At 37.1% G+C, this 16,870-nt stretch overlaps 1 protein-coding gene across 2 annotated transcripts in view; it reads right to left on the reverse strand.

The window, feature by feature from the left end:
* The window catches only part of LOC143032388 (docking protein 5-like), a 98,269-nt gene that overhangs the window by 62,343 nt on the left and 19,056 nt on the right, over positions 1–16,870 (reverse strand). For both annotated transcript variants that reach the window (XM_076197085.1, XM_076197084.1), the window contains exons 4-6: positions 14,518–14,586; positions 5,960–6,038; positions 2,665–2,912 (exon numbers count right to left, since the gene is read on the reverse strand). In XM_076197085.1, the coding sequence (XP_076053200.1) occupies positions 2,665–2,912; positions 5,960–6,038; positions 14,518–14,586 (396 nt within the window). The remainder of the gene's footprint in view (positions 1–2,664; positions 2,913–5,959; positions 6,039–14,517; positions 14,587–16,870) is intronic.

A 16,870-nucleotide genomic window follows, 5' to 3' on the forward strand; every position in this document is an offset into this window, starting at 1 on the left:
CTACACTCTTCTCACTACCAGGAACATATGTACTTAAAAGACCCACATCTCCCTTCCCAGTTTCACTTTCATCCACATTAACTGAGAAGAAACCTCCTTCCACTTCATCATACACTTACCTATCTCTTCACTTAATATTATAGCCACCCCTTCTCTCACTCATCCTCTCTCCACTCCTGACAACCTCCCAGCTACATTTGGTGGCAATATTCTTTCCCCCCTACCACAGGGTTCAGTGAAAAAGGAAATATATATTCCAAAAAGTGGTACAGGATAGTATTAAGAGTGGGGGGACAGCATAATGATAATGGAGGGACAGTCGCAGTATAATAAAGTAACATCACTTTTCTATGAATAGAGATTTCCTCTATCACAGATGTGTGACTTGGGTTCATAGGGATGCCCCATATAGACCCTTGAGCATCAGCTACATGCTACTGAGTAGATTTTAATCTTACAATAACATAAGAGCCAATACCCCAGAAGGGGTATACCAAATATCAAACAAGATTCCAAATATCAAAAATAAATCATACAAAAATAGACTAAAACATATGAATCTATTTTCCCTCAAAAAGCAGACTCAAAAGTGACTTGATACAGGTCTTTAAGATTATAAAGGGAATTGACATCATCATTAGTGACAAAATTTTCACACTGAATGAGAATCTGACAAGAAATAATGGTCTTAAACTGTCAGGAAATAGATTTAATTTGGAAGTGGGTAGAAACAACTTTGCCAGCCGTGTAGTTAATGAATGGAATAAACTTCCTGCAAAGGCAGTGCAATGTATTTCAGTTCGAAACTTTAAAACTCGTTTAGATAAACACCTAAGCAAGATGCTGCAATGCCTGCCATTTATTTTACATTATTTGTTTGTTATTATTTGTCTGTTTATTATTTGCTTGATTTTCATTTATCATTACTTATATATTAATTTACTATTATTTACTATTTACCTGTTTTACTATATAACTATAACTATGCATTTATTTAATTTATTACTATTTATATTATTGTAATTCTTATCTATTTATTGATTTATTTATCATTATTACAATTCTTTTTGCATCCAACCTAGTTATGGACCAAAAGGTCTCCTGTCGGCATGCTCCGCTTTGGTAATCCTTTAATTCATAGGACATAGAAATGAATACACAAAGACAAATTTATAGATATTTTGTTGAAGGAATAAAAAGAAATAGCAATGTAGAATATATAGTCTGTTAAGCCAATGGAAGAAAAACAAACAAAGGAAGGAACACAAGAGAAAATTTAGCTGGAGAGATCAGACAGTGAGAAAATAGTAGCAAGGGATCTATTACCGGTAAAAAGATTAGGGGTGGAGTTGATCACAGAGTGAAAATTCAATAGCATCATTGTTTTTTATATTCCAAGCTTTATTTTATCTCTTTATTTTTATTTTCATAATTATTATTTTAACTCAACATTTATGTCTTTCTTTCCTGCATGATTACTGCTGTTGTGTTCGATCAGTATTGCATTTTTCTGATGCTATATGTCAGGGGTTCTCATTAGGGGTGAAATTCACCCCCAGGGGGGAATTTTGGGTTTTTAGGGGGTGATTTGTGACCACATTCAGTTTACGCGGTGAGGAAAGCAATTATAGGTTTTGGCCTATCTGACCTGTCACCTGGGCTGGAATTATACTAATATGGGAAAAATATATACTAATTTGAAAAAAATAAAAGCGTTTTTAGTAATATTTGCACATGATTTAGAATGCACTTTTTGAAACAGGCAATCTTGGAAAGGAGGGGGGAATGACATTCAGACAAATGGTGAAAGGGGTGAATGGGCCAAGTAAGGCTGAGAACCCTTGCTATATGTATTGTCTAAAAAATTTGGTCTGTGAACTTGGATATCTAGTAGGAAATAGTTTTGTATCATTCACATATGAATAAAGATATCATGATAATTTTAGAACTCATATAATGCTGTTTGCCATGTTTGAAGGATAATAGATAGCTATAGTGATAGTCAGTTGTTTTTGCAAAACTTGCAAGAGTCACAAGAAAAGAATACATCATTAAAGAATTCATATAAACAGAAAAACAGAGCTGTGCTGTTTGTACATCATGGCAGTCCAAAATATTTGAAAATGTGAAGTTTTGTATAAAATAGTCTTTCCCTATGGTCACTGAACACCTTTCGGGCTGGTTGGTGTACTGAGCCTCCAACATAATGTTGGTTGCATCAGTTCTCATAGATGTGCAAAAACGTGCGACATGTTCTTATCCCCTTCGAGACCGTAATGCCCTCTGCAGATTCTATTTTGGCTACTTCCAGATTATTTTATTAAGAAGATGGGTTGTTACTATAGCAGAGAAGCAAAGACTTTCTTTATCAACCTTGAACATATTCATGTCTACATGCAGCAGTAATCACATAAAACACGTTAATATTTTTTCCTTGAAACCACGAGGAAATCTAAGAATGGAATACTGAATGTTTTCGTCTATTTAAGACATTTTCCAAGTAAAAAAAAGTCTGTACATATTATATTTAGCTCAGGGTGGGATGAGCACAAGAAAAATTAATTATTATTAAACATATAGAGTGGATGACCAGGTTCCTGAGATTTCAACCAAAATAATGAGTCTGGACTAAATAGTAAATTTGATCAATATAGTTCAACTGACCTTTGTTGTGGAAAAGTAAAAATATCCTTCACCCGATTCACATTTCCTGCCAGCCTCAAAGTGAAGGATATTAGCTCTGAAGCCAAAGCGACGGATGTTGGATAGACACCACTTGAAAAAACAGTCTTTGGGAGTGGTTGCACGAAGTATTATGTAGCCATTTTCAATAATGAGCCTGCACTCACCACGGATTCCCCACTGATTCTCTGTCTCAGATGTACTTGTGACAGTGAACTCTCTCTGTATCTCTGAAAATAAAAACTGGGTATTAACACTTTAGTCCATAGGTACTCTCCGTACATCAAAACTTTTAATTTGCAAGGCCAAAAGTGAGTGTTGCAGCTTTGACATCCCTTATTTTACAGCACATGAACCTGATTGATGGGCTTTTCAATATTTAACTTTTATTCAGTGAATATTGTCATCTATTGCATGTAAGCACAAAATATATATTTTTCATGAAATGATGTAACAATTTCAACTATGGAAACAACATAATTATCAGAAATTTTCTTCAATGACAATGAAAATATATGGCAGGTGATATCCAATCAAATCAAGTCTAGGCTAGGGTTGGGCAGCTCTTGGCACACATGCAGAACCTGTCACACAGTCGACTTTTTTGGGCACACAAAACCCATGGCTCACCTATATATAATAATAATAATATTTAATGAGTCTCCATGTATGTCAATTAGTAAACACATGCTACACTGGATGGTGGATTGGGGCCCGAGGAAGTGAAGGAAGGAGAACCATACATCTCGGTACTTTATATAATTTCCTGGGTGGGTGAATGAGAAGTGACTCCCTTATCATCATTCTATTTGTTTCTCTAGTTTCACAGAGAACTTATCGGTAAGCAAAATCCAAGTTCAGCTATATGAAGTTCAGATCTAAATGTAAGGAAATTAAATTAAACATGATAGATTCAAGTTATTTATAATAACTATCTGGTTATCAACCTGTTCTTCAGTGTATGTACCTTATTCAGAAATTATGGTTATAGCATATGTATTTCAAAGGCTTTACAAAGAAGAAGCATGCCAACAGATCTTTTGGTCCATAACTAGGTCGGATATATATATATATATATATATATATATATATATATATATATATAAATATATATATATATATATATATATATATATATATATATATATATATATATATATATATAATGATAAATAAATAAACAAATAAATAAGTATATAAATAAATAGGTAAAGTTAAGTAATAAAGAAACAGGTAAATAGTAAATAATCATAAATTGACAGATAAATAATAATAAATGATAATCATGGAAATAATAAACAAATAGACAAATAATAACAAACAAACAAATATAAAATAAATGGCAGGCATTACAGCATCTTGTCTAGGCATTTATCTTAATGAATCTTAAAGCTTCGAACTGAACTACATTGCACTGCCTCTGCAGGAAGTTTATTCCATTCATTAACTGCACGGCTGGCGAAGTTGTTTCTGCCCACTTCCAAATTAAATCTATTTCCTGACAGTTTGAGACAATTATTTCTTGTCAGATTCTCAGTGTGAAAATTTTGTAACTGATGATCTTGTTAATTCCCTTTATAATCTTAAAGATCTGTATCAAGTCACCTCTGAGTCTATGCTTTTTTAGGGTAAACAGATTCACATGTTTTAGTCAATTTTCGTATGACTTATTTTTGATATTTAGAATAATTTTGTGGCTCACCGTTGTACTTTTTCCAATCTATCAATGTCTTTATTGAGATTCAGTAACCATACGGAAACAGAATATTCCAAATATGGACAAATGAACAATTAATGAGAGATGGACTTTTGAAATCAAAAGATTGCACAATCAGTCCTAGAATCTTATTTGTTTTCTCAGAGGCTATACTGTTTAGATTTGATATTGTTACTGATAATTACGCTGAGATCCTTTTCACTTTTGTTAACGAATTTCCAAATAACTTGTAATTGTACTTACTGTTATTTTTACCTATGTGCATAACCTTGCATTTGCTTGTGTTAAATTTCATTAGCTACTTTTCAGACCATTGCTGTAGCTTATCTAAATCTTCTTGAATATCTAATTGGTTAAAGTGATCATTTGCCATTCTGCACAGTTTTGTATCATCAGCAAATTTGGAGAAAATAGATTTTAGTCCATGGTCTATATCATTTATATATACTGTGAATAGAAGTGCCCCAAGAACGGAATCCTGAGGACCTCACCTCCACTCATAAAAAAATTTTCATCTAGAAGTTTTGCCATTTAGAACAACTCTCTGTTTTCGATCGTTCAACCAATTACTAGTCCAATTTAATAGGCTACCACTTATTCCATGTGAAGCTAATTTAGTAAGTAGTCTTTTGTGGGGGACGGTATCAAAAGCTTTTGTAAAGTCCAAGATTGGGGTATGCAGTGATGATGTGGTCACCAAGTACAAAAAAATGTATAACAAAACTTGAAAGAATACAAAGAGCAATTACGAAATTGGCACCAACACTCTCAGAACTACCATATGAAGAGAGACTAGCAAAACTTGAGCTACAGACATTAGAGCAAAGAAGAGAGAGAGGAGACTTGATAACTATTTATAGAATCATGAAAGGCATAGAAACTATTGATAGAGAGAATCTAATAGAATGGGATAGTAGAGATACAAGAGGACAGGGAAAGAAAATCAAGAAAGACAATTATAGAAGAGACCTGAAAAAGAACAGCTTTCCCCACAGGGTAATAGACATTTGGAACAAGTTAGATGAAAATGTGGTGTGTGCAAATACGATACACGAATTTAGAAAGTCTAGATAAAACGAGATATGAAGATGGGACACCACAAGCATATCACCCCTTCCCGTAAAATATTAATAGGTACAACTAGGTAAATACACTAATACAATGCAGACAACATTCCAATATCTCTTCTCGGAGAGATATACTGGGGTGGGGGGCACTGAGGGCCATTACCAGTTGTTATAGGGCTGTGGGTGTCCAATCGGGAAAACTTGAAGCAATAGTTATTATAGTTTCCAAAGAGGTCTATGGGAGGACCCAAGACCCATGGCCAACCACTGTTGGGCTGCAGGTCTTCAATCAGTTAATCTCAGGACAACAATTATAAATAGCATGTGCTTTTAACCACTCTTCTGTTCTAACAAGCTATGGCTTCAGTTTCTTACAATGTAAATACTGACATACAAGATGATTCTGGGTAATACCAAGCAATTTCATACACCTGAGGGAAGCCCCTTCAACATTCAAAGGGTCTAAGGAAGACCAAGATTGGTGAATACTTACGAGAACTGGATGTGGCCCCATATATATCGTTGACCTCAACTACCTCAGGATTAGCACTATTCATCACACTTCGAATAAACTGCAAATGTAAGATATCCATATTTGCAAAAAACTTTAATATAAGTACTCCTATAATGAAACACATGTATACACACACATGCAAAATAAGAGTAGTGAGCATGGCTACCTTGTCACTTGATAAACATATCATTAAAATCATGGGTGAAACATATAGACTATTGGTGAACATAAAGGTATCTTTTCATCATTTAGACAAGAACGATAATGGAAAAAAAACCTTGATCCATCTTAGATTGTAATATGCAATAGTGGTATAGTCTGCACAAAGTGAACTGTACATGAATTTGAGACTAGGTATAATAAAAGTTTGAGAGTATGAGACAGGACTCAATGAATGCTGTTCCTTTCTTGTATACTACAATTAGGTAAATATCTGCAAGATTGAGAGAATACAAAGAGCAGTGATCAAATTGGTTCCCAGCAACTGCTCCCCTTCCTCTAACACTTTCAGCTGGTGACATGGAAACAGTTCCACACTAGTACAACATTGGCAACAGTCTGAAGTTTCTTCCTAGTGAGATCTGTGGGAGGTCTAAATGACCATTGTGTAACCACTGTGGGGCTACAATTAATTAAATTAAGGGAGCAGGTAAAACTGTAAAACTGGTATAGGACAGGAGAGTGTTACAAGGTCATGGAAACAAAATGAAAAAGACTATATATCTAAAGTATGTGAAAAAAAAACCCAGTTTCTCATACCGATGCATAAACTCCTTGAATATTCTAAAGAATTACATAGCCCAAAATAAAGCCAAAGAGTATTCAGAATTAGGTATGATAGAAAAAAAGAGACAATACCTCAAGAGTGGGAGGGAGTGAAGGATAGAGACAATACCTCACGACTGGGAGGGAGTGAATGATGGAGTAGAACTAGGAGTGGAGGAGGAATGGGAATGGTTCAAGGAGGGAGTCACAAAGTGTGTAAAGATGGTGTATGGAACAAGGATATGGGAAGAAATAGAAGGAAGGGAAGTGAGTAGCGGGATGAGAAAGCAAAGAAGGTTGTAGAACACAGATGCATTTATTTATGTAAGAAAAGAAAAGAAAAGAGAATAAGATAAAGGAGGCAAAGAGGAGAGAAGATGTGAAATGGGATAAGAGTATGACAAAAAATTCTGAAAGTAATAAAAATGTTTTGGAAAGAAATTAAGAGAGGAAAAGGAGGCAAATCAAGTAGAGAAGAAAAGGTAAAAGGGACAGATGGAGAGGTGATAATGTAAAAGATGGATAAGAGGGAGATGGGCAGAGTATTTTGGGAGTTGCTAAATGTGAAGAAGGATAGGGAGGGAAAGGTAGTTGCAATGGGAGGTGCAAAGAAAATGACAGTGATGAATGAGGAAAATGGAGGAGAAATAATGTAAGATGAGGTGAAGGCAGTTGCTAAAATGATGAGAGCAGATAAGGCACCTAGACTGGATGGGTGTCATGCAGAATATCTAAAAAAACGAGGTACAGTGATGGTGGACTGGCTGGTGAGGTTATTTAATGTTTGTTTAGGAGAGGGTAGATTGCAAAAGGACTGGAGGAGTGCATGTATAGTTCTATTTTACAAAGGAAAAGGGGACATGTGTGAGTGTAGTAGTTTCAGAGGGATCAGTTTGTTAAGTGTAGTTGGGAAGGCTTATGGGAGGGTTTCGATTGAGAGGAGGAACAGAGGGAGTAATTGGTGAGGGATAGTGTGGGTTTAGGACAGGTAGGGGTTGCATGGATCACATTTTTGTGGTAAGACAGATATGTAAGAAAGCTTTAGGAAAAGGTAAGGATGTTTTTGGGGCCTTTATGGATTTAGAAAAGGCTTATGACAGGGAAGACAGGAAGGCATTGTGGTAGGTATTGCAGATATATGAGATAGGACGAAAGCTGCTAAGAGCTGTCAAGAGTTTTTACGAGAGTAGTAGAGCTTGTGTCAGAATCAGAAATGGAGAGAGTGAGTGGTTTGAGGTAAAGGTGGGACTTTGCTAGGGATGTGTTATGTCACCTTGACTGTTCAATTTATACATGGATGGGGTGATACAAGAGGTAAATGCAAGGGTAATGTGTTGAGGATTGGAGATAGTTAAAGGAAATGGAGAAAAGTGGGAGATAAGCCAGATGTTGTTTGCTGACAACACTGCACTTGTAGCAGGATCAGAGGAGGGATTGAGGAAGCTAGTGACAGAGTTTGGGAAGGTGTGCAAAAGAAAGAAGTTGAAGATAAATGTGGGTAAATGTAAGGTGATGAGAAAAACAAGGAGAGAAAGTGGCAGTAGACTGGAAGTGAGTATTAAGGAAGAGAGACTGGAGGAAGTGGATATTCTTAGATATTTGGGTGTAGATGTGGTGGGAAAGGGAGGAGTGGAGGTCGGGGTAGAATGTAGATTGAGAGAAGCCAATAAATGCATGGGGGTTAAAAAGCATAATGAGAAATAGACATCTGAGAATGGATACTATGAAGAGATTGTATGGAGTGTTTGTGCTGACAGCACGGTATGGGGGAGAAACATGGAACATAAGAGAGGAGGAAAGTAGGAGTTTGAATGTGTTTGAGATGAAGTGCCTGAGAAGTGATAGAGGTTACTAGGCTGGATAGAAAGAGAAATGAGGGGGTGAAGAGGAGAACGGGGTTGGAAAGGGAGTTGGGAGATAGGGTTGATGAAAGAGTATTGGGATTGTTTGGACACTGGGAAAGAATGAGTGAAGAAAGATTAGTAAAAGAGGTGTGGAAGGCAGAGGTAGAAGGAGTGTAGATGAGGAGGCAACCAAAGATGAGATGGATAGATGGGGTACAAGGGGCATTGGGAAAGAGGGGGGATGTCTGTTGAAGAAGGGAGAAGACAAAAGATAGGGGTGAATGGAGAATGGTTGTGTATGGTTGATGCTATGATGTATGAGGGGGAGTAGGTGGGGGATGGGGGATGAGGGAGTATATGTGAGAAATAAATTGATGCAGCCCAAAGGGATTTCTTTTCCTCTTCTCCTTTTCTGCATGAAGGGATGGAGAGGGGGGTCACCAATTTAATGAAGCGGCCTTTCTGTGGATGAGCTGAGTCTTGCGACACTGCTTCTGACCCAGGGCAGTGGACAAGATGAGCTTGATAACATATAACATATAAGCTTGATAAGTGAGCTTGATAACTTGTACAATGATTGTGATGCATCAAATTGAGACAGATGTGTCAGAGAACAATTAGAAAGAAGTAATGAGAATATAAAAGAAAATTAAGATAACATCAACGAAAAAAACACCAGCGGCATACTAATCAAACACCTATAACAGCCTACAACTGATACCACACAAAACATCCACACAAAAATACATTCTTGTATCACTAAACAAACCCTCGAAGATATACCACCAAATTCAATATTCCAACAACCACAACCCAGACATAAGCCCTGTAGTGATAGAGTAATATAAATGAAGTGCATAGTTATGCACACTTTTATGCATCTTTAGACAGTATACACATTCATGAAAATGCGTCAGTGTCACATGGCGTGATGTCATGTCACATATACTTATGTATATTCCATCTGTTGCTTGTTCATATCTTTTTTGTGTATGCACCATAGCATGCATATGCTCTATATATGTACTCATGTCCAAAACACAACCTTGTGTATATATATATATATATATATATATATATATATATATATATATATATATATATACATACATATACCAAGGCTTTTTCCCCCTTCCAAGGGAGGTAGCCAAAAAGGGAAAGGCATAAAAACACTCCCACCCATTTCATCCCTAAATACACTCCACACCCCTCCCACCCTCCCTCTCATCTGAGCACCTCCTGGATGACGGGTCATCCCTGCACCCTGCCCACCGCCCTGGGTCAGAAGCAGTGTCGCAAGACACAGCACATCCACAGCAAGGCCGCTTCATTTAATCGGCGACCCCCCCTCTCCGTCCCCCCTTGCATATAAGGAGAGGACGGGGAGAAATCCCTTCGGGCTGCGTCAAAATTTACTCACACATACTACCCCACCCCCCACCCCCCCGCCCATTCCTCCTCATGCAATCACAACATCATCCATATACAACCATTCTCCACTCACCTCTGTCTTCCGTCCTCTCCCTTCCTTCCTCAACAGACATTCCCCTCTTCCCCAAAGCCCCCTTCACCCCATCCATCCACCTCATCCTAGGACGTCCCCTCATGTTCACTCCCTCCACATCTGCCTTCCATACCTCTTTTACTAGTCTTTCTTCACTCATTCTTTCCATGTGTCCAAACCATCCTAATATTCTTTCATCAACCCTATCTCCCAAATCCTTTTTCACCCCTGTTCTCCTCACCTCCTCATTTCTCACTCTATCCAGCCTAGTAACCCCCACCATACTTCTCAGACACCTCATCTCAAACAATATATATATATATATATTGTATAGGTACGTCCTGTGTCAGGTTAGATCTGGCAACCCTCTATGCCTGAGAGGCCCAAATGCAAGCATGTATTACACCTAAGGCCTCAGTTAACCACTCACACCTAGTACTACCAGATGTATTAACTTGTCACATAGTGACAAGTGGCCTTAGTGCTTAACCAGCCTTGACAATATATTCAAGTGTACCCTGGTGAAGTGATTCCTACATTTGGACTAGTTTAAATGCACTCCACCAAAACTGCACCACTGCCTATCATTTGATTATCCACCAAATGCCACAGCCCCAAAAGAGGGGACAACAACCTACACCTGATAATAACTACACCAGCATCCCTGCACTAAGAACACCATCAAGCATTAAAGCAGTATCAATACAAAATAGGACCACAGATTCAAACTGCACCAGATGCAACCATCACACAGAGGACACAGAACATCTCATACTGCAATGCCTCACACTAACAATACCTTGACAACAGCACAATATATCTTCCATGGGTGGCATGTGGACCCACCTGAAGGCTGCAGGTCTTCTGCAAGAGACCAGGGGGAGCAGGTCCAGTTTGTTGTGTTTGTGTTGGTTTGTGGTAGTAAGTTTGATGTATTTCGTTGGATCCAAGAGTGTCAATTTTTGCTCTGGAAGTATATGTATGCTTATATGAGTGTCATGTGCATCTAGGTCATTTGTAAGGGCCTGGTTTTATCCTAATGTTGCTGGAAGATATGCTAGAAATACAATAACAAAGAGTGAAAATATAAAAGAGGTAAGATACCTTGGAAGAGTTTTCTCTGGAAAAAGAAACAACAAACAAGAAATAAGTATTACAATACACTAAATCTACAGGATTACTTTATCCATTACTCAAGGATGACACCTCTAACAGCCAAGAAAATAATGGTTGAGAGCATTTTAACACCAGTATTAATGAACGGCTCAGAAACATGGTCAATGAACAATAAGGACAGAAGCAAGATTCAAGCTGCAGAGGTGAGAATTTTGAGACAGATAACAGGAAAAACTAGGAGAGACAGAATCAGAAAAGGCATAGGAGTCACGACAATACAAAGAAAAATAGATGCATTGTAGTTAAGGTGGTAGGGGCAGATTGAAAGAATGGATGAGGGAAGGATAGCAAAGAGAAGGGATTGGACACCAAATTAAAAAATACCCAGAGGAAGACCAAGGAAAAGATGGAGGACATTGAAGAAATACAGCTTGCCAAAACTGGAAGAGCTTAGAAGAAATCAGACACTATACGACAGAGGGGATTGGAGGAAGAGGCTGGTCCAATTGACAGAGAATCATCTTTAATTGGGAGCTGAAATAAGAAGTAAGTTATTGGCTTATAAAAGAAGATGAGGGAAGATAGGTGCTGGTGAGTTACTCTTCTTAATATGGGGTGAGAATATATATATATATATATATATATATATATACATATATATATATATATATATATATATATATATATATACATATATATATATATATATATATATATATATTTATGAGTATACTTAGGCAGGAGGTCTCCTTCTGGCAAGAAATATTGTATATAATAGCATGATCACAACTCACAATTTTCTCGTTAACTTGTTTAATACTGCAAACAAGGCAACTTATTTTAAGAGGCAATCTACGTAGATCAGCAAAGGATATTACAACACTGAGGCAGGGTAGTCAAACTAGTAGAGATTTTGGTACCAACATTTCGAAGTTACACAACTTTATTCTCAAGGCAGAATTAATACATACAATGATCAATGAGTAGATATACAGGGAAGTGTTACATAGAATGAGCTAAGGAAAAGTCACAAATAAACTGATATAAAATAAGTACGAACCTAGGAGAGATCAACAGGACAAAAACCCCACAGTAAGGACAAATTATTACAACTCACAATTTTCTTGTTAACTTGTTCAATGCTGCAAACAAGGCGATGTATTTTAAGAGACAATCTATGTAGAAGATCAGCAAAGAAAATTGCAATACTGAGGCATGGTAGTCAACCTAATAGAGATTTTGGTACCAACATTCCGAAGTTACACAACTTCATTCTCAAGGCAGAATACATACAATCACCAATGAGTAAATATACAGGAAAGTGTTACATAGAATGAGCTAAGGAAAGGTCACAAACAAACAAATAATATCAAATAAGCATGAATATAGGAGAGGTCAACAGGAAAAAAAAAAAAAAAAAAAAAACACAGTGAGGACAAATTATTACCCACGCCATGAAGTGGTCAATTGGTCCCCACGCTGTGGAGCGGAAGAGTAGACATAATGAACATGGAAATGTGCAATCATGGATTTGGAAGAAAGGATAATTTAAAGATCTTGAAGCTGTTTATTCATGTCAGGGTTGAAGTGTTTGGTATGCAACACTTCGAGAATCGCAAGTCTCCTTTGGTATTTTTCCGTGGCAATAATGAAGGTGCCTTTCACGAGGTCCTCTCTTGTGAGTCATAGTTGATGGTGGTTTCGTATGTAATCATTTTTGATGGCGTCTGATACAAATAAACAGCTTCAAGATCTTCAAATTCTCCCTTCTTCCTATGCCATGATCGCACATTTCCATGTTGTTTATATTTATTATTCCAACATACAGCACAGGGACCAATTGACCACCCCACGGCGTGGGTAATCATTTGTCCTTACTGTGGGGTTTTGTCCTTCTGTTGACCTATCCTATATTCGTGCTTATTTTATATTCTTTGTTTGTGAACTTTCCTTAGCTGATTCTATGTAACACTCTCCTTTATATTTACTTATTGATCATTGTATGTATTAGTTCTGCCTTGAGAATGAAATTGTGTAACTTCGAAACATTGGTACCGAAATCTCTACTAGTTTGACTACCCTGCCTGAGTGTTGTAATTTTCTTTGCTGATCTTCTACATAGGTTGGTTATTTAAATACGTCGCCTGTAACCGTAACTAACCATCACCAAACATGCACGTGATCCACACACATGCAACATGGTACTCGTCTTTGGCAAGACCTCCAATCTTTGCAAACCTCACCACCTTCCCCATCCAAAACACCTGACTAAACGCTACGTAAAATCATAACAGGATGCTTCCACAGTGTCACTACACAAGATGCCTAATGTCACCAGACAGACCCATTGAACCCTTTCTCGTACCTACCCCAATTACATTACCGTAACGTAATGTATATACACCATGTCTAGCCACACCCACCAACCATACAACTAACCCCTATATAATGGAACTAACACCCATGCCTATATTTGATAACTAACACATCTCACACACGGCAACCCACCAACCCCCTTTATTACGACGGCTGCGCCGCCGAGAGATAAGACTGCCGAGGTCACCGACCTGGCAGAAGGACTGCCCAGGTGACGTACCTGGCAGGAGGCAGTACCAAGGTTAAGGCTCGGCACGAGGAGAGCTTAGGTCAAGGACCTAGTTGTATATAATCTTCATACTTGAATAAAACCAACAAAGCCCAGCAGAGACTTTACCTCACCTGCTAAACCACCATTGCATGTAGCAAAACAGATTTGTTTTGTTACATGCCTTGTTCACAATATTGAATAAATTAACAAGAAAATTGAGTTTTCATCATACTATGATATACTATATATATGTATGTGTGTATATATATATATATATATATATATATATATATATATATATAAATATACAAATATAATGTATGGGGTGGAAGAAAGTTTGAGTGTTCTGAGAGTGTAGATACGAATAATGTTGAGAATTTACTTAAATAATTGCCTTTTAAATGTACTTATATCCAATGAAAATGAATACTGCAGATAAAATAAAAGTGTTCTTTGAATTATTTGGGGACCCTTGCATCATGTATGAAAACAACATATCATCCAGTCATAGGTGAGCATTGTATGAAGAGATTTATGAGATACGAGTAGTGGAGGAAAAAATCAAGATGGATCAGATTTTATTATTTTTCACTTCGGCTGAGGAAATGATTAATCCTTTAAGAAAGTAAAGCCAAATAATTTAAAGAGTATTAATTCCTAATCCTCTGTTTCCTTACTACTATTATTTTGAACACTACAGTATATATAATTCTGTACTTACTGTGATCCAATCGTGTGCATCAGTCATTCTTTCTGCAGTGAAGGTGTAGGTATCATTTCGTGTCCCAATCTGCAGACGAAAAGATATGTATGAACTTTTTTCATTCACTCATACATTATACTATCAACACTTATTATTGCCTATGACATGTTACTGCAATGTTACATTTACGGTATATGTCTAAACCTGAGAATATTAGCCCAATTATGCTGTGTCCAACTTTGTTACATTTTAGCTAAAGCTCTAGGACAGCCCTGTGCAACCTGCGGCCCTAGGCTTTCACTATAGTGCGGCCCTCAGAGAGAGCGAGAGAGAGAGTGTTTCCAACTAGAGCCCACCAAAAGTTTGAATAAATTCATATTCTTGTGTACCAATTTCACCATATTTTTTCTATTTCGTTCAATAGGTACATATTCTAATTATATTAGAACAGAAAATAACATATTACTTGAAATTTTTAATTATTAGATTGAGTGATCCTTGGCTGTCTGTTTATGAGTCTGACACGTATGATTCACGTACTGTAGTATGTTATGGTGTGTTAATTATCCCAGTTAACCAATATTAAGTAATTATCTATGTTTGTACTTAAAGGTATGGTAGCCTTTCATTTGCTCATGTATAGTAAGGAAAATACATTTGTTTCGGACAATTCTTATTTTTGTGATCACAATTAAAATAAAATCAGTAACAAAATACCGGGTAATTATCTATCTTCATCAGTATAATTTCACATGGTATGTCTTCGATCGCAAGAGTCGTGACTAGTGGCCCTTTGGGAAAAAAGGTTGCACGCCCATGCTCTAGGACATAGATGACTCATCATCCATTAAGTGCTGAGATGAGCGGGACAACAATGTTAATAACAATAAGATGGAAACTCATGGATACTATAATCGGTGCAACGAAAATTGGCCGTTTGGGCGGAGCACAGGGATTCCCCGTGTTGCCACATATAATTATTTTATAATTTTATTTTATTTTAAATTTTATTTTATAATTTTATAATGTTGCCACATATGATTATATTATAATTGTCTTGTCACACATCACCACTGAGGTAAAAACCAAAGCAATGTTTTCTATACAAAGGTTTCGTTTCCTCGAGTCGTGGACATGGCATATGAGCGATAGAGAGCGACGTTGCCACTCCATCCCTTCTCTGGCCACGCCCCCACACTGCATTCAGAAAGCATTGCATCCACACGCACGTTCTCGCCATGGATAAATACATATATATATATATATATATATATATATATATATATATATATATGAACATATATATATATATAAATATATATATATATGTATATATATATATATACATATATATACATATATATATATATATATATATATATAGAGAGAGAGAGAGAGAGAGAGAGAGAGAGCGGGAAGGTGGGCGAGCCGTGGGGGCCGTGTTATTTGTGAAGATGTGGCACCACCGGGAAAATCCCTAACCCAGCCTTAGCGGCCAATTCTCGTTGCGTCCACTATAGGTATGTAAGTGCATTAGAGAGTACATGGAGAACAAAATGCACAACATATCTTGTGTAGTAATTTGATTAATTATTTATCTACAGCAAGATTTTTTTATTTTTTTAAAGGGTTAATTTATAGTTTAACCCAACCATAGAATTTGAGATGTGGTTTATGTGTTTCTGGTGAGAAATGTTGTGATATGAACGATGGTGTACATCATTTCCGTCGCAAATGCTTACTTTTGAAGAAGTTAAGTATTGAATCTATGCACTTATGACTACATCTCCCGAACGATCTGGGGGGACGTGTGGGAAATCGGGGTTTTTGGGTGGGGAATATTAATAAATGGAGTAATGCGCGTTGCCAGACAGGTGTAAAATGAAGAAGAAGAAGAAAAAAAATCCCATATCGGCGGGTACCGCACGCGGCGCCATGTTTGTTTCCTAACGATTGTAAGTATTTATGAGTAGAAGCGCTAGATTTAGGGAAGACACTCACGCAAGACTTGGTAACCTAACCTAACCTAACGGAGGTAACGTTAGTTTACGGTTAGGAAGTCTTGCGCGGCTGGAGTGGACTTCGCTAAATGCAACAGATCTAGCGAGACATTTTTCAAATTGTTGGGAAAAAGAAACATGGCTACCGATGGCGTTAGGCGGGACTCCGGCCCTAAAATGTGATTTTTGTTATTATTATTATTATTTTTTAAGTGTTTTTGTTCATTTTATACCTGTTTTGCAACGCACATTACTCCATTTCTTAGTCTTCCCCACCCAAAAACCCCGATTTCCCACACGTCCCCCCCCAGATCGTTCAGGAGATGCAGGCATAAAAGTGCATAATTTCAATATTTAATTACTTCAAAAGT

Source organism: Oratosquilla oratoria, chromosome 13, assembly GCF_046742065.1.
Source record: "Oratosquilla oratoria isolate Oo_2021 chromosome 13, ASM4674206v1, whole genome shotgun sequence".
In the NCBI taxonomy this organism is placed as follows: domain Eukaryota; kingdom Metazoa; phylum Arthropoda; class Malacostraca; order Stomatopoda; family Squillidae; genus Oratosquilla; species Oratosquilla oratoria.